At 41.7% G+C, this 20714-nt stretch overlaps 1 protein-coding gene and 1 long non-coding RNA gene across 2 annotated transcripts in view; one reads left to right on the top strand and one right to left on the bottom strand.

Moving 5' to 3' along the window:
• Positions 1-534: 534 nt before the first annotated feature.
• On the bottom strand, positions 535-5056 carry LOC135296450 (uncharacterized). Its single transcript, XR_010358557.1, has 3 exons — positions 3538-5056; positions 1345-1480; positions 535-853 (listed from the first exon to the last, which is right to left on the bottom strand). It is a non-coding gene; the product is annotated as an uncharacterized LOC135296450 (long non-coding RNA).
• Positions 5057-7686: 2630 nt separating this feature from the next.
• The window catches only part of PREP (prolyl endopeptidase), an 84722-nt gene continuing 71694 nt past the window's right edge, over positions 7687-20714 (top strand). The window contains exons 1-5 of the mRNA XM_064412818.1: positions 7687-7909; positions 9204-9278; positions 13057-13190; positions 15983-16113; positions 19552-19761. Coding sequence (XP_064268888.1) covers positions 7694-7909; positions 9204-9278; positions 13057-13190; positions 15983-16113; positions 19552-19761 — 766 coding nt within the window. The 5' untranslated portion in view covers positions 7687-7693. The remainder of the gene's footprint in view (positions 7910-9203; positions 9279-13056; positions 13191-15982; positions 16114-19551; positions 19762-20714) is intronic.

Here is a 20714-nt window from a genome sequence, read left to right as displayed (position 1 = left end):
TTTCAGGCACTGAAAAAATCTTCTCTGTCTAGACTGAATACAAAGGGAGAACATCTAATAAAAATGTTCAGAAGAGGAATTTATTTCCATGAAATCTCTCTCAATTTCTCCTCCTTCACATTTTGTCAGAATTTGAAACCATAGGGATAAAAAAACCTTAAAAAAAAAAAGTTTGCAAAAATTGAATTAAAATTTCCAGATGAAGAAAAATGTTTAACTTGTTCTAATACACACTGGATCATTGAAATTCCTGCACAATTCTCCAAGAGAAGGAAATAGCAGAATTCACGAAATACATTAATTTTCAGTAATATTGTAACTTGAAATACTTCAAATTCTTCTATAAAAGTGACTATTTACTGAATAAATCACATAGGGCTTCTGTACCAGCCTCACACTACATCAGAACGTATCTCCTGAAAAGTTTTGGTGATATGGTTTGAGATTAGTTATTAAAAGCTTTTCTTGTCAACAAATCATATACTGGAGCAGGAGAATAACATGCCCTCATTTTTCTCCAGCTTTCTGGAGGGCTCTGGTCTTGGTTGGCTTCCCTCCTCCCACTGGAAAGGGCACCTCCCTTCTGGGGAAGGTCGTCTGTACACACAAGCCCAACTGCTCACACTGATGACTCAAATCCAGCCGTCTGCTCCAAGCCCAAAGCTCAGTCTGCTTCTCTCTGAATGTCTCGCCATCGGCTCAAGCTCAGTATGGCTCACCAGAGCTCTTAATCTGTCTTCTACGCTCTCCTTGCTACTGCTTTTTTCAGTCACTGTGGTTAACATCACTGGCTGTTCTGTTCCTTGGCCCTTGAGCTTGTCCAGCACCTTCAGTCTAGGACTCTTGAGGCCCTCTGTAAATTTTGATACACAAAAAAACTTCAAAGCTTTGACCTTTCTCATATTTCCACACAGCTAAAATTACCAGTCCAGCTTTCATCCTTTCACCGGGGCCTGATTTGGACGGGGCCTGTTTCCTGCTCATTCCTCCATGCCCACAGCTGTAAGCAGGCTTCCCCTCTCCTCCCATGTTCCCATCCACTCTCCCGACATCAAGCACAACACAATTCTCCTGCGTACATGCCATGCTGCCATCTTGGACAACCTGTGGCACCATCTGTCATCACACATTCAGGAACCTTTCACAGCATTAATGACCTCTTTCTACATTGCTCTGCTAGTCAAGGTGAAGCTCTCTGTAAAAACATACAGAACGTTGTCATTATGCACCTTCAGCCTTTGCCAGGGAGCTTTCCTTTTTCACAGTCTACAAAACACCAGATTGCATGTTGCAAGACCTGTAACATCACATTATTTTTCTCCATGTCTCTGAATGGCAAGCTACCTGTTGTCTTGTGTTCTTCACTTTGATTGAAAGTAGTAGATCATAAATGCATGGAGCATCTCTACCACCTGGCCCCATATGGAAAATGGCACAGTGATGCCCTGGTCCACATCTGAATTGCACAGAGTCTGCAATACTAGAAATACAGAGATTTGATATTCAGCATCTTTGGAATGTGTTATTCAGTTTAAGGACTAGGTTTGACTCACACTGCTTCAGAGAGGAGTCTAAAGTTATCCCTAGATGTTTAAAAAGTGAATTATAGTTATTATGATTATTTAGCATCTACTGAAATCAGGTGCCTTGCTTAAAAAGCAATTCTGGAATCAAATTTTATTCATTCTTCTTATTTTTACCTTCATTGTGGAATTGTAGAAGTAATATTTTAAATGACTTGCTATACAGATGGCTAAAGCACTGCTTTGTGGGTTAATCTTGCACAGTGTTCAATTTAGTTTGGATTTCAGATTTGGTGATCACTGAATTACATATCATTTTCTTTCTTTCTCAAGTATTGAAAGGTTCCTTTCAAAGTCATGTGCAAGTCCCTCTTGGAAGCACATTTCTGGTGCTCTGACTCCAAAGTTTATTCTTTCTGCAAGGATCTATAGTTTCTATATTTTTATAACCTAAACCAAATGTTTTCTGAGGCATAACAGAAAGCTTTATTTCTAAGCCATTTGAACGCATACATTCTAAACATATTAAATATGGGTAGATGATGACTGCAGAAAAAGATATTTCTAGATGTGGAGTCTTTTAAAAAGAGCTAAAACTGTTTTCCTTTCCAAGAAAAATCTATCCAATTCCCTATGTTTAGTGTATTTAACATTCTGTCATCATGTCATAATCTGTTAACAGGAAGCTGCTTACTGGTTTGCTCACTGCCAAGATTAGGGGTGACATTCCTACACTCTTGAAATCAGTGACAAAACTTCCTTTGACTTCAATAGGCAGAAGATTTCATCCAAAGCAAGAAAATTTTTATCCTTACATTTTCAGAATGGAAAAGAATGAAAAGCCTTCTTCCAATTCATATTTATCTCAATTTTCAGATACTGCCACGTAAGGATTATTTATACTGTCATCCTTTTCTATATAAAGATTATCTTAGCTGCTTTTGGCACTGAAGGCAGGAGTTAGCATATAAGGTGTTTGTGCAGCATACAATAACAACAAAAACAAAAGATATTTTGGAAAGGCAAAAGCAAACATTAAAAATTAACACTTATATTTCCATTTTAAAAAATCCTAATATGGATTTGCTACCTTTCCACACAAAAGAATGAACACTTCTCTAGATAGAAAATTATATTTGTAAAAATTTTGTTTTCAGAGTGATGTTTGGTGGGAGGAGGTGGAGGAAGGGATGGTTCAAGATTCAGTGAAATAAGTGTGGGGAAAAAGTAGACACAAAACCTTCTATTGACTTTGTTGGACTTTATGTCACACCCTTCTCCCCTGTGTGGCAATAAAGTACTGTGTAGCAAGAAAAGTTCAACTCCTTCTAACTTTTCTTCTGCAAGAGCCTTCTTAAGAAGAATTTGGCAAAATACCTGAGCCATGAGTCCCAGCCAAATTGTATAAAATTAGGATTCATTTCCAGAAATGCTGAAGTAAGTATAATCTAGGTATCAGGAACACGGTGATTTGGTGCCTAAGTAGGCACCAGACCTACAAACCTTGCAAACACTGAAGGTCTCTGTGAAAACTTATTATGCAACCCAAGCACACCACGTGCAGTGAGACCTGAGTATTGACTGTCTACCTAGGGACACAAGGGCACAGATGTACTATGTGATCTCAGGTTTTTGGCAAATCTTTCTTTTCATGTTAAAATTTAATAATAATAATAAAGAGTTATCAGTCTTGTCTACATTTAGAATTTTGTTCGCTCTTCACCTCAGGTCACTGCACAAGGAAAAGGTGAACCTCAAACACCTTAACTTTCATCTGTCTGAAAAAGTTCCTTCACAGAAAAGTGCTTTTGGGTTGGGTGTACTTATATTATGATCTCTGTGTTCATCCTCCTACAACAGTTTAGATATGTTGGTTTAGATTGCCTACCTGATGAAATACCTTTTAATACTACTTTGTAATTGCAATGCCACGCTAATGCTTTGTGGACATCACTACATCAGTGAACTGACTTCACAGCAGTGTAAGCACATGTACGCTCACCGATCCACATACCGAGGACAAGCCAGAGGAGGATTCTGCAGTGTCACACTGACTTCAATGAACCCATCCTGTCCCACGGCATACAGAGAAGTTTGCCACAGTGAAATATTGTTTTGCTTGATAGCACTTTCAAATGTTGATCAGACCTGTGCCATGTAGAAGTTTCTGTGACTGAGATAATAAAACCATATTTTATTATGTAAGCCACTTCATAAATCAGATCAAAAATGAGCAATCCTTTAATTACCTATAAACAGTACAAAAGGATTATAATTAATGTGTAGGCTAGATGAACATAATTTAGGAATCAAAGGATCACTGAAAATCAACAGGACTTAGGCTCTTGAGTCAGTGCTTCCAAAATAGAAACCCATCAGGGCAGACAGTTTGAGAGTCACATTCCCCCGAAACTGGAGTTATGCGTACACCTCAGCACACGCTCACCGTAGCACAAGACTGAGGTTCTGCTGACACCTGTTGGTAAAAGTCTGAAGAGCAGAACTGATGTACTGATGTCACGCAATTAAGTAAATTAAATAAAAAACATGTATAGAAAACAGGAGTAAAAGTACAGACGTATCTTCATTCTATAACAGAAAAGTTTCCAGTTATTGGTAAGTCATAATGCGAGTGAGGTTGGGGAAAAGGCTACAAGGAAAGGTAAAAACAAAATTTGCTGCTAGATTTTTTGTCAGATCTCCCCTGACCAAGATGATGAGTTCACTTCCTACTGAGTCAATATACTACTTGCAGTGAGTCATTGTGGAGATGCTGACTAAGCTGAAAGAGATTTGCTAATGACTGGATGATCAGCAGAATTATAATTAATATCAGCAGAGACCAGTATCTGTTTTGCAAATGATCAGAATCATGCTAACATGGGAGTCTGATAAGATGACAAACGCTACTAAGAGATTTTCAAACTTTTTATTTTATATATGGGAAGATAAAATTTTGCTTACTCAGGGGTTTATCTTCAAAACACATCAAAATATCAAAGCTGAACTCTGTTAGTGTTGGTTAGGCCCAAGAAAAGGTAAAATTTTGGTAGAAATTTACTTTCTGCCACAATACAAACAATTAAGATAGGTTTCAAATTTTCAGTCATAGCACAGTCCTAATGTGAATAACTTACAATTTTGTGTTAACCAAACAAGGCAAATATCAAAAAAGGCAGAAGAGTGCTACACCTTTCATTGTAAGGATTTCTGTTATCAGACTGCACACTGCAGTCTCTTTCATTTGTACGGGGTGTACATGGTGTCTGGTAAGAAAGATATGTTTTGTGCAGTGTTTTAGACACTATGTGAACTTTCCTGATAAGAAAAGATCCAACAGTATAGATTTGCTCCTTCTGCTGTTGTTCACTTCCTTCTCCCCCCATTGCCCCCACAAAAAACAAGGGAGAAGTTTACAGTGCAGAGAAAATTCACTTTCACTCCCTGGTGCTCGTATTTGAAAGGAAATTACTGCTTGCAAAATTACGGGTCCAAAGATCTTACCCTGGACCGCTGTGCACTTGTTTGTTTTTTATTTTTTTTTTTTTTTGGGGGGGGGGGGTTTGTTTTTGTTTTTGTTTTTGTTTTTGTTTTTGTTTTTGTTTTTGTTTTTGTTTTGTTTGTATTGTTGGGGGTTTTTTTGTATATTCCCACCTTCATCCTGGATACAGGACGAATTGAAAGGTATCGTGATGGATAATTGCTGTGCTTACTGGATGCTTGCCAGCCCGTTCAGGAATGACCCTGCCCTGCTCTGAGAGCGCCGCTGGAGCCTGAGGAAGTCCGGGCGCTGCCGTGTGGAGCCGCGGAGCGCCCGTGTGGCCAGGCTGCCCTCTCCCGCCAGCTCAGGGAGCCCCAGCTGTGTGCAAGAAGCACAGCTGCCCAAAACTCCCACTGCAGCTCAGACTGGCTGCTTTTACAGCACGAAGCTGATCTTCGGAGACGTGGAAATGCCCCGGATACTGAGATGTAGGGCTGTTCAGTCAGATATACGACAGATACCCGTGCTCGAGCTGCTAACAGTCAGGCATTCTGGACAAACGTAAATACATTCACCCCGGACAATACCTTCAGGCTGCAAAACACATTTTCACGAGGCAAACTGCAGGTCTGAATCAAATGCACGGCCTCCACTGTCTACAAAATAAATTTGCAGTAAGCTACCCAAAACTCCCAGACAAACTGTGGACATACAACTTGTCTGTGTTACACACTGGCAAGCAGAACACTTGACTAATATTGAGCTAATTGAGCTAATAATTCTCCCCATCATGCAAATTTGTGCGCATATACAATTCTGTCTGGGAAGCTTTAGACAGAAACAGCCTTGGCTTGCAGGTATCTACCTAAGCAAGTTGCTCAGACAATTAGCAAGCTTTTATCAGCATCGGGCATGTCAAGGCATTGCCATCAACCTCCTTGCTGGTGGCATGTCCTTGAGCTCCAGAACAAAAGGTGGAGTCATAGACAGCAGCTGTCCTGCTGCCTTGCAAAGGGAGAAGAAACAAACAAACAAGGTAATAAGGAAAAATGACCAAAAGAGATGGGATGAGAGAAAAGAAGCCACACAGCTGTTGTTTAGGATGTAAGCAAAGATGATGAGCACGGTTATGTCACTACGTAACAGTGACCATTACAGGGCTGGCATATTTCATATGGACACAACCCTCAGCCTCTATACAGGATGTCCAATTAGAGATGGTAACTCCATTAAGAGAAGGCAATCAAGACACAGTTCTGAGCTGGTAACTATAAAGGTTTGATGCCATTTCCAAAATGTTTTAGGTCATTGTCATCCCAGGTGGTTACTTTATTAACAACCATGAGCGAACTTTGGGTTTACCAGACATTTAAAGGTCACACACGAACCTCCATGTCTCCAGCTGGTGCCATTAACCACACATACACATGAGTTTACCCTGGATGAAGAGCTGCAGTGAAGTCCTCCCCAGGCTGACAGAACAGCTTGGCAAAGGCTGTGGGCAGCAGCTTTATTTGGAAGAAAAGCAATTCAGCCACGCAGCCAAACCACCTCCTGTCTCCTGCACTGTGAAGGAGGAGTACACCTGGTCTATCCCAGGAAGAAAAATGTTTGCGTGTTTTCTGACCCAGGAAATCCTATTGTAAAATAAATATCCATGCATGAGCCTGAAGTCATCCACTTGAAACACCTTTACTGGGTGCTCTTTCATCCAGACCGGCTGTGCAGGCCAGAGTGGGGGCTGGCATGGAACTACACACCATGACCCTGGGGGCGAGGGTGACAAGCACCAGCCAGCGGGGCTGGTGTTCTGGAGTGGCCATCTCCACCGGGACCAGGTGGCCAACTTGTCCTTCACTCTTAGGGCAAAGGGGACTCGCTGGAAACTTGCAGATGTATGTTCAATGGAAATGCACTAGAGGTTTGAGTGGACCAAGCCAGGTTTAGCCTGGAGAAGAGAAGGCTCAGGGGTGACCTTATGGCTCTTTACAACTCCCCAAAAGGAGGTTCTATCCAGGTGAGGGTTGGTCTCTTCTCCCAGACAGCCAGTGACAGAACAAGAGGACTCACTGGAGTAGGTTTAGGTTGGACATCAGGAGGAATTTCTTCCCAGAAGGGGTGATTAGACATCAGAATGGGCTGCCTAGAGAGGTGGTGGAGTCACTATTCTTAAAGTTTTTAAGGAAAGACTGGACATGGCACTTACTGCCACAGTGTACTTGACAAGGTAGAGTTCTGTCACAGGTTGAGGATCTCAGAAGTCTTTTCCAATGTAATCGATTCTGTGATTCTGTGACCTGGTTTTGAGCTGCCTGAGTCACAGAATCAGAATCGAAGAATCAACCCCACCGAGGAATGAGCTCTGATTTCGGGCCAGCGCGGAGGGCACCTTTGCAAGCCGGCCCCGAGCCTCTTCCCTCACCGCGCGCCAAGGCTGGGGAGCCGTGCGGGAAAAGAATGACAACCTGCGATTTTACTTTTTGGAAACGTGTACTATAAGGAGGATGAAACCCGGGTGGAGCCGGGTACACAGCCATGCCGGAGCACGGTGACCGGGAGCGGGGAGCAGAGACCAAGGGCGGCGGGGCCGCAAGGGCAGCGCCGGCTCCTCAGCCGCCGCCATGGCGCCGGCGCGCTGCGGCGGGAGCCGGCAGGGGGCGCTGGCGCTGTGCTGCCGGGGGGCGGCCGTATGGCGGCTGCGGCGCTGCGCCTGTGCCGCGCTGCGCGCCTGCTGCCGGCTGCTGCCGCCGCGACCCAAAACACGGCCCCAGCGCCGCGGCCGCCTCCGCGCCTCGCCTCCTCCTCCTCCTCTTCCTCCTCCGCCTCCTCTGCTTCCCGGCCCTCTCCGCCGCAGCCCGCCATGCCGGCCTTCCAGTACCCCGAGGTGTACCGCGACGAGACCGCCGTGAGTAGGGCGCGGGCTGGGACAGCAGCCGGCGTGCGGCGGCCGCCGGGCCCGGGCGCGGGCACCCGGCTCGCCATTCCCCGCGGGGCCGCCTCGGGGCGGGAGCGCCGCCTCGGCTCTGGGGGCTTTGTTCGGCTGCGGCCGCGGAACGCCCGGCGTTCTCCGTGCCGAGCCTCGGGTTTGTCACGCCCGCGGGCCGCGGCGGCTGCCAGGGGCTTGTTCGGGCGGGATTCGGGCCCTTGCGCCGGTGCCTCCGGGCACGTCCCGCCCGTGCGGGGCCGGCGGGGCCGGGAGCCGGTCCGGGGCGGGCGGCGGTGCGGGAGCAGCGGCCGCACGGCGCATGCCGGAGCTCCGGTACCGGTGTCAGGGAATCCCAGGCCTCCGCCCGGGCTGCAGCAGCGTCAGCAGAGGAACAAATAGTCTATTTATATAGGATGGCACATCTGTAACATAGTCTCATCTCCCTGTGTTTCCACCGGGTCTGGATACACAAGGGATTACAGTGTAAGTTTGGCCAAAATGGGTTCGATTTTCTTTCCCTTTCTCAAAGCACTGTGCACCGGCCAGGAAGGATTTTCATTGCATTTAAACCAAACTGTTTGCTGGTATGAGCCAAAGCTGGAAAAAATCCTGAAGTATTTACTTTCCTAGTTGACTGTAAGGCTGAACTGTGCAAGCCCTAATAGCCGGTATCTAGTCTTTTCTTATCTACTGGAGGAAGGAAGCCGGTAAATTCAACCACGTGGATTAATCTTTTGTAGTTTATGTTTTGTTCTTTGTTTTGGGGTAGGCTTTTGTTTTTTTGAATTACGATTTATGTATATATATATACACATTATGCACACATTTGTGGGCAACAGTAGTAGGGAGGGCTAAACCAGAGACTGTTTGTGTAGCCAGGAACTGGCTTTGGGTACATCCAGTACTTTGGGTACATCCAGTAATCGGGTTTCATAAGTTGGCTTGAAAACCTTAAGGGTCTTGGTCTGATTGGTGGGCTTTCTTTTTTGCTTACTAGTCTATCTTGTGGAAGGAATTTATGTGCATTTCTCCATTTTTCTGGTTCTCTCAGTTTTTTTCTGAGAACTACTCTGCTGCTGTGGTGCCATCACCAAAGAATGGTAATACTAGTAACTCACCTGGGAGCAATATGTTGGTTCTCTCTTTGCTCCTTGGCACTGTATGCTTTTGTGAAATTCCAAATGCCCTTCCTCATGCTGACTATCATTCCTTGATGGATAGAGTTTGCTTATGTGCATATCTTTTTTAAAATTACTGTCTTTTGTAAATTCAGGTGTCGGATTACCATGGATGCAAAATCAGCGATCCGTACTGCTGGCTTGAAGATCCCGATAGCGAGGAGACGAAGGTAACCTTTCTTTGCATGGGGATGGCTGCTTTCACATGCTTCTCTTTTATAGACCAGATGCATTGGTACTCTGCTTTTGAAGAGCCTGCCAATACGTTTTGAAAACTTACATAGTGAGCAAAGGTGTAGTTCATGTGGTAACTCATGGCGCCAGCAGCAATGCCATTATTTCGTCCCTGTCTTTTAACGGGAGAAAGGTTGAATGGGGCTTTGAGCAATGGGTTTACTGGCAAATGTCCCAGCCCACGGTAGGGGCATTGAACTAAATGATCTTCAAGGTCCTTTCCTACCCAAACCATTTTATGGTTCTATGAAAGTGTGGAATACTTGGTATAACTTAGATCACAGAATTTTTAAAAATAAACCTATGTTTATCTTGCCCCCATTTTTCTTGGCCAGTTTGAATGTTCAAGGTGTTGATGTCATACTGAAGAGAAACGTTAACTTTTTTTTTCTCTGTGTGTGCTTGGTTGGACCAGTCAAGGGCAGCTGTAAGCCACCAAACTCCCTCCTCCAGATATGTAAGGTATATAATGTAATAAAAACAAACCTGTGGTTAGGTGGGGAAGTTCGTGTCTCACTTTGGGGAAAGGAAGTGCAGAATGTGAGTTCATGGTCTGCTGCTGTTTGGCCATTGGCGTCTAAGACAGATTGAGGAAACATCCCTGGCACAGCTGAAATGTGCTACACTGTGAAATGTGAAACACTTCTGGTAGTGACATAGGCCACAACTGCAACACCACACTTCCACTGTTGTCTTGGCTTTGGCTTAGTTGGACTTCCAACTTCTTGGCTTGTTTTAACACTTTGTGGGAAATAAGCTCATTTTTCGACTACAGCAAAGCCTTTTGCTGCTATGTTAGTCATGTACAGTACCTTAACTCACTGGCAGTGTAGGCAGTAATGCTGAACTTGTTGCAGACATGAGTGATGGACAAGTGATGAAAAAGAAGGGATCATGTGGGGTTGGGTTGTACTATTCTGAACATGTGTATATTTGAATTAGGACTAGAACTGAAACTCTCAAATCTACAATTAAATGGATTTGATAATAGACCAGTGTTTTGTTCACATTTTGATAAATTTTCCAAATTTTGCACTTGGAAGTTACAAGAACTCTAATAAATTTTTCTTTGTAATACTTAGGAAAGGTTTGTGCTCTCTTCTAGGAGTTGCCCTGAGCTACCGTTGGCTGAATATGAACTGTAAATGCTTTGCAGAGTAATAACAAAGATTGGTCATGTTAAAACAGTTGCTATTCTGAGGCTTTTTCTTGGAAAGTATACTGTCAGTAGAATAATTATCTTGACAGAGTAGCTTAGTAGAATGTAGAAAGGTGATAGGTTGTAGAAAAGCATGGTTGAAAAGAATTTGTGGCATGTGTTTCTTAGATGAAATTTAGTTTGACTCTTGTTTTAGAATGATAGTTGGCCTACTTAAACCATCTCTACTGGTAGTACAATGCTGTAAAAATTGCTTTGGTTTTCAAATTACCTTATCTTCCAAAACAGCCATAGGAGGTTGCTTTGCTTGGACCCTTATTCTGTACTTTCTGCTGCTAGCAAAGTCTGCCCTGGTTCAAGGTTTATGATACATTGTCAGATGCAGATATCTACAGGTACAGTAAAAATCTTTCTAGGTTCATGAAGGTGTTCAGTTACTGTTTGCCCTGTAGCCTGGGGGGCATCTGTTTAGCTCAGTGTGGTGGGTAGAGTTGTTTGCTGTGACAGTTTCTGCTGACATATGTTCTTGTACTTTATCTAGAGCAATATTTCAATTATGTATTGCTTTTTAAACATGAGTGCAACTTCATGCTCAAAAGTGTGGAGACAGAAAGTTTCCAAACTGGACTGTATTCTTCTCCACAAAACTCTTTGAAAAATCTATAATTCCTTGCTCCTTTTTCGTACAGCGGTGGCATTCCATTAAAAATAATCTTGGAATCTTTGGTGTACACTAATTGGAAATAAGAAAAATATATTAAGTTCCTGTAAAAGCAAAATTATGACTGATACAGTTGTGAGTATAATAATTAGTCTGTAAGCATGCTCTTGGGCAGTGAATGCTTATAAGGAAAAGTCTGTGTTTCTTCTTTGAATATCACTAATGAAAGCAGATGTGGTAAGATGTGTCTATGCAGTTAAAAGTAGGTAACACACAGTTCCAGTATACTCTTGCAGCAAAGTTGTCATTTTGGTCACGTTTTTGATGGATGAGACGAAGATGTGTGCCGGTTTCTGTTCCCTACATGTAACTGGAAAGTGCTTTTGGCTGCCCAGTACATTGGATGGTCTTACACATGTTTTTGTAAGCCACTGTTTTGCTGAAAATGTCACAGGACTGGGAGAAGTTAATTTATTTGTATAGGATCCACAGTCCATATTTTTGTGTATGTGGTCTTTGAAATTCACGTTCCCATTTAGAGAAAGCAATTCAGATACACAATTCTTGGGTAGATTTCATTAAGTTCTTTCACCATCTGATGGGGCGGGGGACGGTTATAGCAATACAATGTGGAGCTGCCCGACTTACCACTGGGATGTGCTTTGCACGTATTAATTCTTCACCTGAAGAATTAATACTTGACTAAATGCTGATAGCATCTGGTAAGTGTGTGCCAGGTACTCTGCCTGTACAGCCACTGGCTTTTCTGAACATCTGTGAAGCTCAAGTTGTGCAGTGTGAATTGTAGCCCTGCTGTTTCTGTGGGTCATGCCCTGCAATGAAGTTGAAACTCAGATGTTACAATGCATTGATCTGATTGCCCTGCGACAGATTCAGGACAGGTAGCAACAGCAGGCTCTTTCAAACCCTCTTCCAAAGAGCCCCGTGTAAGCAAGGGATGAGTGGACAGGATTTTGTGCTGGAGGTGAGAGGCTGGAGTCTGAGGGGACACTGCAGCTGCCGCTGCGACATTTGGCTGTGAGTTACAAGGTGTCCTGTCCTACCTTCATGCTAGAGACAGAAGAGCCTGCACGTCTGCTTGTTGGCAGCTGTGATTCACCTTAAGATGCTTAGGTATTAATTTTAGGTTAATGTACCATGCTATAAATAGGGATGATGAAACACCAACAGAGCACCAGGTTTTCCACGCATGCAACAAACAGCTGGAGTGGTAATGGTTTTGATCACTGTCCTTAAGTGTTTGTGACAAGAGCTGGAGTGTTTTCAAGAAACCAGAGTTCCCAAAGTTTTCAGAGATTAGTGTTTTTTCCCTAAGAATCAATCTGTGAGCAGTGCTTTGGTTTTATCATAAAATACTGGCTGTGACTAATTCTGTGTGTTATGTTATTAATATTAACAGATGATGCACATGACGTTTTCTGTCATCTTAAAGCTCTTTCCAGCTCCTGAAATAATAGTGCAGTCTGTGGGCAATATTTGTCATTTAGGCGAATATGAGAGTTTTTAAAAGCATGGTGTGCTTTTGGAGGTTTTTACCTTAGGTTTTGGGGACTTCTTGTGTATTTGGGTTTTTGTTTAGGGTTTCTTTGGTTGTTGGGGTTTTGGGTTTTTTAAGGGGAAAGGCAGGAGGATTGTTTTGTCTCTTGGCTGGTTACTCCATTATATGCACACAGAGTCATTATTTAAGATATAAATTGAGTCCTATCAAAGAATTGTGGCATAATGCAAATAAGCATGTAGGATTCCTCACATGTGACACTGCATAATATATATGAGGGAAACATCTCTGTGTTGCATTGCTTCTGAAAATGTTTTCTGTAGAAAATAGGCATTTCTGCTTGAGTTCATATTTTTTTTGATTGTTTTGTTTCAGGCATTTGTGGAGGCTCAGAACAAGCTCACAGTACCCTTTCTCGAGCAGTGTCCTGTTAGAGCACTGTTCAAGGAACGAATGACTGAACTCTATGATTATCCTAAGTACAGCTGCCACTTCAAGAAAGGAAAAAGGTATGTGAGGAATGTCTTTGGAGGTGGTGATGAATGTGAAGCAAGTCAGAAGCAACTATTAATCAGGAAAACAAATTATATTTGTATTTATTTTTTTATAGTTGCGACGTAAGAAAACTAAGCCAGTGTTAACATGTGTGGTTGCATGATGCAGAGCACAAGGTGCTTCACTCTCTCCAGTTTCCAATCATATGCTCTTCTTATTTTATTGTCTTTTATTTTATAAGAATTTGTGAGTTTATCAGAACTCAGATGATTTTCTGGAATAATTATTGTAAAAGTAAAGCTTCAAGGAGTTTCTTTCAGAAAGGCTTGGTCACTGTCAGTATAGGTAAAAGCATATTGTCTGAAAACAGCATAAGCCCATCATGTGCGTTCTGTTCCAGATATTTGCTAGAACCCCTGCTCTACATTGATCATTCTTTGAGCAGCTGGTAGGCTTTTTTTTTGTTTAGTCATAGCCAGTGAAAAGCAGTAGGAATTCCCTTGTGAAAAACTGTTCCTGTAGCTGCAGGGTATATGGGAAATATCATTTGGAGGACTTAAAGCAACTGATGGAAAAAGATCTGATTTTTTAGAAACAAAGAAATCCTGCTATATTCCAGTGCCTAACCTACTCATATCCCTGGTTTAATTCTGTGGCTAGCTGAAGAAATGGTATTTCTATGTCTTACCCAAGATCTGGAGACTGCAGCTGCTACTGAATTTAATGTGACTTCTTTTAGAAACAGTAGCAAGCTTCTAGAGAAAGGGAGTAAAGGGACTTAACTACATCTAAAGATTGTTTTAGCAGTTCAAAATGAAGTAGTGCAAACAACCAGCCACTCTTAATTATGGGAAACACAGATAATAATTTTCAATATTTTCAATTTGTTTTATCCTTGTTGAGTGCACACCCAGCTATGTCATATATGTGTTCACCATAATCCACAGATAATGAGAAAGAGGATATCTTGTTGCCTTAAGATTTCTACACAGATATTGAGAGGGATATGTTTTAGTGATCTGTGCTGTGAGGAAGGCACTGATACTACTAAGGGAGGGAAATTCTGTACTGCATGGGGTTTGTTGAAGGTGCATGGTGGGGAGTGAGCCCAAGCTGTTGGTGGATTTAATGTGAATTTTAATTGACGTGGATGTAGCACAACATGACAGAGTATAGAGGTGTGAGGTTTAAGCTCCTCCTTAAGTGGAGCTGTTTAGGACAGTGCTGCCTGTGGGGAAGTATGACTTATTGAGTGAGTCAGGCAAAGCTTGTTAGTTTGTATGTGATGCTCATGCAGATGTAGCAGATGACCAGGTCTGGTCAGTGACTGCTCTGGATTCTCTGACCCATTCTCCCTGTGCAGTGCAAACATGTCTGGGTGTTGTTACCTTCAGTGCTATTAAGGCTTAGTGTTGCAGAAGGGCTGGCAGTGATAAATACCGTCTCTGCTAACAGATACAAATTCTTAATTTGATGCAGCTGATTGTCCTCCGGGAAGAACATTTGTGCCAGGAGCTTGATGTGCTTGTAATTTATGACACTTTACTTCAACTTTAATAGATATCTTTTTAGTCTTTCTGAGTGATACTCTATTTCTTGGCATGTGCTGGATTTAAATCTGAGCAGTTCAAATATAATACAAATACAGTAGAAAAGCCCTATGTTGTGGTGTGTGAGGCGATCAAGAGGTCTCTACCAAGTTAAATAACAGTCAGTAAGGTGTGGGGTAAGGAACTATTCTATTTGAAGAATTTTCTGAACTTCTCATGACACTTAGAAATCCTTAAATTTAACTGCTCTGGTTTTCTGATGAAGAATAGCTGCTAAAGGTCAGCATCTGAAGAGTGTTCTGTAGAGGTCTGCAGAAAGGAGGGGTGCCCAGGGAGGTGCTGTGTCTGTCTGATTGCTTGACCTTTGCTTCACAGCTTGTTGCCCAGCATTTCAGAGATGAAATTGGCAAGAAAATGGTGGATCAAATAGAAAATTACTTTTCTTTTTCTTCTATTTCTTTTAATCTTTCAGTTTTGCACTTGCTGAACATTACTGTTATTACTTAAATGTATTACTAGCTGCTATTGTTAACCAGGCCTTTGTGAGTATATTTTCCCCTTCTGGCTTGACCAAGTTCCCATGTTTGTACCCAAGTACTTTTCAGTCTTAGGGAATATATCAATTTATATTTAGATTTGATTGTTGCTCTGTAAATTTCCCTGTTCCCCCGGCGCGGCACTGCTGCCTGGTTTTTTAAGTCATGTATTTGTGTAGTAAAGTTCTATGAAAATGGGTGTTAATTTCTGTGAGCTCTGTGGTGTCTTAGGATGTGAAGAGTATCACTCACTAAAGACAGCTCTGTAATTGTCTGTTCTTTTTCAAACACACATTTCTAAGGACATTGAAACAGTTTTGGTTCTATTTGATTTGAACATAAGTCTGTCACCTAGTATGGATTGAAAGCAGCTGTATGAATGACAAAGCTGAGAACATAAGGGATGGGAGCCTGTGCCAGTGCTTGTAACAGAGAAATGCTGCAGCTGCCAGAGTAGTTTAACATAGACAGTTATGTGGAGTTTATAGTATACTTAGAATTCTTTGAAATGCACTGTGGCAAATGCAACTTTTATTTTTAAAAGGTATTTTGGATGTATCCTAGCCATGACTCCTACTCTGCTGTGAAACTTGTGTTTCCTTAACCTATTCATCTGTCTTTTATTCACTTCATGACAACTTCATACAAGGTTTTTTGTGCTTGCCTAACTGAAAATCAGAGTTCTTCCTATTTAATTTTTCCCTCTTGTGTTCTTTTTAGGTATTTTCACTTCTACAATACCGGGCTCCAGAATCAGCGAGTTTTATATGTACAAGATTCCTTGGATGCTGATGCCAAAGTTTTTCTTGATCCAAATAAGCTTTCTGATGATGGCACCGTGGCCTTACGAGGTTAGTGAGACAGCAGTTCCTGCTGAGTAAGTCTCAGTCTTCAGCAGAAGTTGAAAATTTAATCTTAAGTATTTGCAATAGCCCTATGTAGATTTGTATGGTGTGTCAGAAGAACACTTCTAAATCTACATTGTATCCACAATTAACTTGGTTTAGTTTACCAATACTTTTTTCACAACTCTGTAACAGGTTTCCAATGAAATATGAGCACCTCTTAAGGCTGTCCATAGCAAGGAAAAAAGTTTATGTATTTATATTGATTAGTTCTCTTAAAATTGTATTTTGCAGTTTTAACACAAGCCAACAAGTTAAAAGTAAGAGACTGTGAAGGAACATAAAATTAACTTCTATGATCACAAAATTGTTTGTGTTCACTAGGGCTGTAACCTCTCTTAGCTGTCAATTTTCACACTCCTACTTGCTCATTTTTAGAAGCAGACTCTTGGACCTAAAAGTCACTAAGTCTTTTCAAGGACAGTTAATAAAAACAGCTGTCAGAATTAGTGAATGTTTCTCTAAAAGTGACCTAGCTGAAAAGAATCAATGTGGCTTTTTTTTTAATGGCCTTAATCTGTGTATATTACATTGATATAATCTCTGTGTATTTCTAGAAGTCTTATGGCATAGTCTCCTTCCAAAGGCACTTAGAAAACCAACAGCTGTGTAACAAGAGGGAGAACTCCTGATATTGATTAATAATTGATTTAAGGGCAGAGAAAGGAAGAACTGATGGGCTGTCAAGTGCAAATCACCAGTAAAGCCCTGTGAGAGACTGTGCTAGGATTTGCAGTGTTCATATGCTGAACATACTAGAAAAAGGAGTGAGCCATGAGGTAGCAGAGTTTGGTGACAGTACAAAGTTATTCCTGGTTGAAGAATGACTGAAGAGTTGCAGGAAGACCTTAATAATAATTCAAGTGGGCAATAAATTAACAGGCAAAAGTCTTTGTACAGATAAATTAAGTGGTGCACAAAGGGGGACAAATAATCCTGACCTCATTTATGGAGAATGGATGGAGTGAACTCTTGAGCTCATGATGACCTCTTAGGAACAATGCTTGAAGTGTAACACATAATTCCATGAACATGTCAACTTCGTTCTTGGTAGAAGCCGAAAAAGTACATCAAATGCCAATTTGTTAATCAGGAAGAAATTTCTCCCTGGAGGCATTCAAGAAAAACTCAGTGTGACAGTGCTGAGATTTAGTTGACAAGGTGGTGATCAGTCAAAGGTTGAACTCATGGAGGTCTTTTCCAACCTTCATGATTCTGTGATTCTATGAAATAGAGAACAAAACAAGGAGACACCATTGCATTAGCAGCCCAGGAGTTTATACTGTACCATTGAGAACTAAATCAACACCAGTCTCCTCAGCTCAAAAGGGGCTCTGAAATACAGGTTGGAGGAGGGCAATAGGAACAATCAAAGGAAAAACTGAGTGTGCCTGGATTAATCAGCTTGGAAAAGGGACAATTTAGCAAAGATATTAGAGGTCTGCAGAATCATTTGTGGCATGCAATAGGATGGAGAGAAGGAATAAGGGTTGATTAGTCATTTTTCTATTTCAAGAATGAGGGAATATCAAATGAAAGCAGTGGGAGTCAGGTCCCAAGCAAGCAGAAGAAGGTGATGGTTCATGCTGCAAGAAGTAAATCTGTAGAACCCCTTACCAATGGATGGTGGTGGTGGAAAAAAGCAAGCTGGACATAATCAAGGAGAAGGGAGGCATTCAGGAGTATTAGCCAATTACTGAATGGAAAAAGAGTCTGCTAAACTAAATATGGTTGGAGGTGATAAAAATATTTGAGGGAAATATTACGTGTGCTTGCATTGTTCTTGCATGTATTCCTGAATTTTGTTCTTGTGCTTGCATTGCACAGTATCAGCACAGGCTGGGGAATGAAGAGATTGAGAGCATCCTTGCTAACAAGGACTTGGGGGTCCTGATGGATGAGAGGCTCGACATGAGCCAGTAATGGGAGCTTGCAGCCCAGAAAGTGATTTAATCCTGGGCTGCATCCAAAGCAGCGTGGTCAGCAGGGCAAGGGATGGGATTCTGCTCCTTCACTGGGCTCTTGTGAGACTCTGCCCGGAGCACTGCATCTAAATCTAGGCCCCTATTCTAGGAAAGAGATGGACCTGTTGGGAGTCCAGAAGAGGGCCATGAAAAGATTTTGAGGGCTGAAGCACCTCGCCTATGACAAAAGGCTGAGAGAGTTGGGATTATTCAGCCCAGAAAAGAGAAAGCTGTGGGATGACCCTATAGTAGCTTTCGTGTACCTAAAGGGGGCCTACAAGAAAGCTGGAGGGGGACTTTTTACTAGGTCATGTAGTGATAGGACAGGGTAGAATGGTTTTAAACTGAAAAAGAATAGGTTTAGATTAGATATGATGAAAAAATACTTTACTGTGAAGGTGGTGAAGCCCTGGAACAGGTTGCCCAGAGAAGCTGTGGATGTCCCATACCTGAAAGTGATCAAGACCAGGTTAGACAGAGCTTTGAGCAGCCTTTGTCTAGTGGAAGGTGTCCTTGTCTACAGCAGGAAGGTAGGAACTAGTTGATTTTTAAGATCCCTTCCAACCAAACCATTCCATGATTACGTGGTTGTTCTTACTTGTGTAGGTATCCCATTGTGGTTACTCCTGAGGACAACTAGGTGGAATTGTATTCTGAATCAGACTTGCCACTCTTACGTTCTTATGGGAGAGAATATATTGGTGTGGCACAGTGGTGCCTCTCAAAACTATCACGTCTGTGAAATGCAACCTGTACTTTCAGGTCTGTACAGGCCTGTGATAATTCAGTCTCTTCGCTTGACTTGATTTGCAAGCAGGAATTTGATCTTTATCAGCTAAAATGGAAGCTCTTTATTCCTCACTGTTTGGATGAAGTGAAATATATATCACAGGTCTTAGCTGAGAATACTGGTAATTAACCATTTGCATGCTAGTGGTAAAGTTTCCCAGTTACTTCAGTTTTCAGGTTTTTAAAGGGTCTCGTTTTCAGTGACTCAATTTTTTAACATGGTATTTACACTATTTCAGATACATAGCTTGCATCTTTGTTAGCTTCTTTGGTACTGTGTCTTTCTTAAAAATTCCACCCGAGTTCTCTACCTACGTTCATTTTAATTTTCTAGGTCTTCCTGCCAAGCTCAGAGCAGTAGAAGAAATGTGATTAAAACTATAATTGGTTGGGCATAAGTTATGTTACTGAACATGGATACTTACTGAGTATCTGTGCCTAAACTGGGATCTGTGAATTAACTGAGAAGTCCACAGAGACTGGAAAAGTGGTGTGAATCTCGAGTGATAGCAGATGTAGTGTCTTGCACTGTTTTTAGAAAATAAACCTTCTCTTAGTGTTTGGTGAACAGTTTCTTTAACTAGTATCCTAATTTAATCTCTCTTCATTTTGTTTGTTTCCGATTTCCTAGGTTATGCATTCAGTGAAGACGGTGAATACTTTGCATATGGCCTGAGTTCTAGTGGCTCTGATTGGATTACTATCAAGTTTATGAAAGTAGAAGGTCCTGAGGATCTCCCAGATACACTAGAGAGAGTTAAATTCAGTTGCATGGCATGGACCCATGATGGAAGAGGCATGTTCTATAACTGCTACCCGAAACAAGATGGGAAAAGTGATGGTAGGTATGACCATTCTAATTGCATGCTGTGTGGAAGCAAAATCACATTTGCAGTGAATTGGTGCAGCAGTTAGCTCTACAAATCTGTATTGAAATAAGTGGCTGTATTGCTTGTGCAGTTAGAGATCAAATTATGTCTTGTATTGCCAAAATCTATGTTCAGTTAGTGTGAGTCACTTTTTGTCTGCCTGCCCCTCCTTTTCTCAAAGTTTGTTGCTCCCTTTCTTTTTCTCTGCCATGATTTACTTAGGTTCCATATTGTTGGTGGTGTTGGCTAGAATTTGATGTCTGGTGGAAGCTTACTTAGATCTTTCCCCTTATGCATTTGTGTGGGCATAGATAAATTGCTTTGGGAGATTGACCTGATGAATAGCAATGTGAGGCATAAGGGTTTTTTTGTTCAACCAGATTAATTCATGTGTGGTTTAAAGCAAAGCAAAACAAAATGTTTATGCTAGCAAAATTCAAGGAGCACCGCACAAAGTGGAATAAATTGCGGAGGAGCATCATTGGGGAAGGAATTTAGCAGATTTATTATAAGGCAGAGCTACTGAAAAGTTTCTTCTGGAGATGTGCTCTTCATTAAACTGGAGAGAGCCTTAATTTTGCCTCTGTGTTTGCTTTTGAAGCCTATAATTTTGACAGACTTGCAAGACAGACACCAACCTTGTTTTGTTGAGGTTTTTTTTTACCTCCTGTTTGTAGTTGAAAAGCTGAAGTGTTGGAAAATGTTGCAAGAATGAAATTAAAAAAAAAAAATTAAATCAAGTGGCACCTCATGCAGTGCTATAAAATACATCACTTTTATGTTTTCAGCAAATGGAAGTATGAAGGTTTATAGGAATGTAATTAGCAGTAAATCTCCCCTTAGCTGCACTGGGTGAAATGGAAATGAAAACGTCATTAGAGGGTGGCTGGGATTCTTGGTTTTCTTTGCTTTGCTTGCTTTTATT

The sequence above is a fragment of the Passer domesticus genome, chromosome 3, assembly GCF_036417665.1.
Source record: "Passer domesticus isolate bPasDom1 chromosome 3, bPasDom1.hap1, whole genome shotgun sequence".
Classification (NCBI taxonomy): Eukaryota; Metazoa; Chordata; class Aves; order Passeriformes; family Passeridae; genus Passer; species Passer domesticus.
Note: the sequence above shows the minus strand (reverse complement) of the source record. Positions and strands in the feature narration are given on the sequence as shown.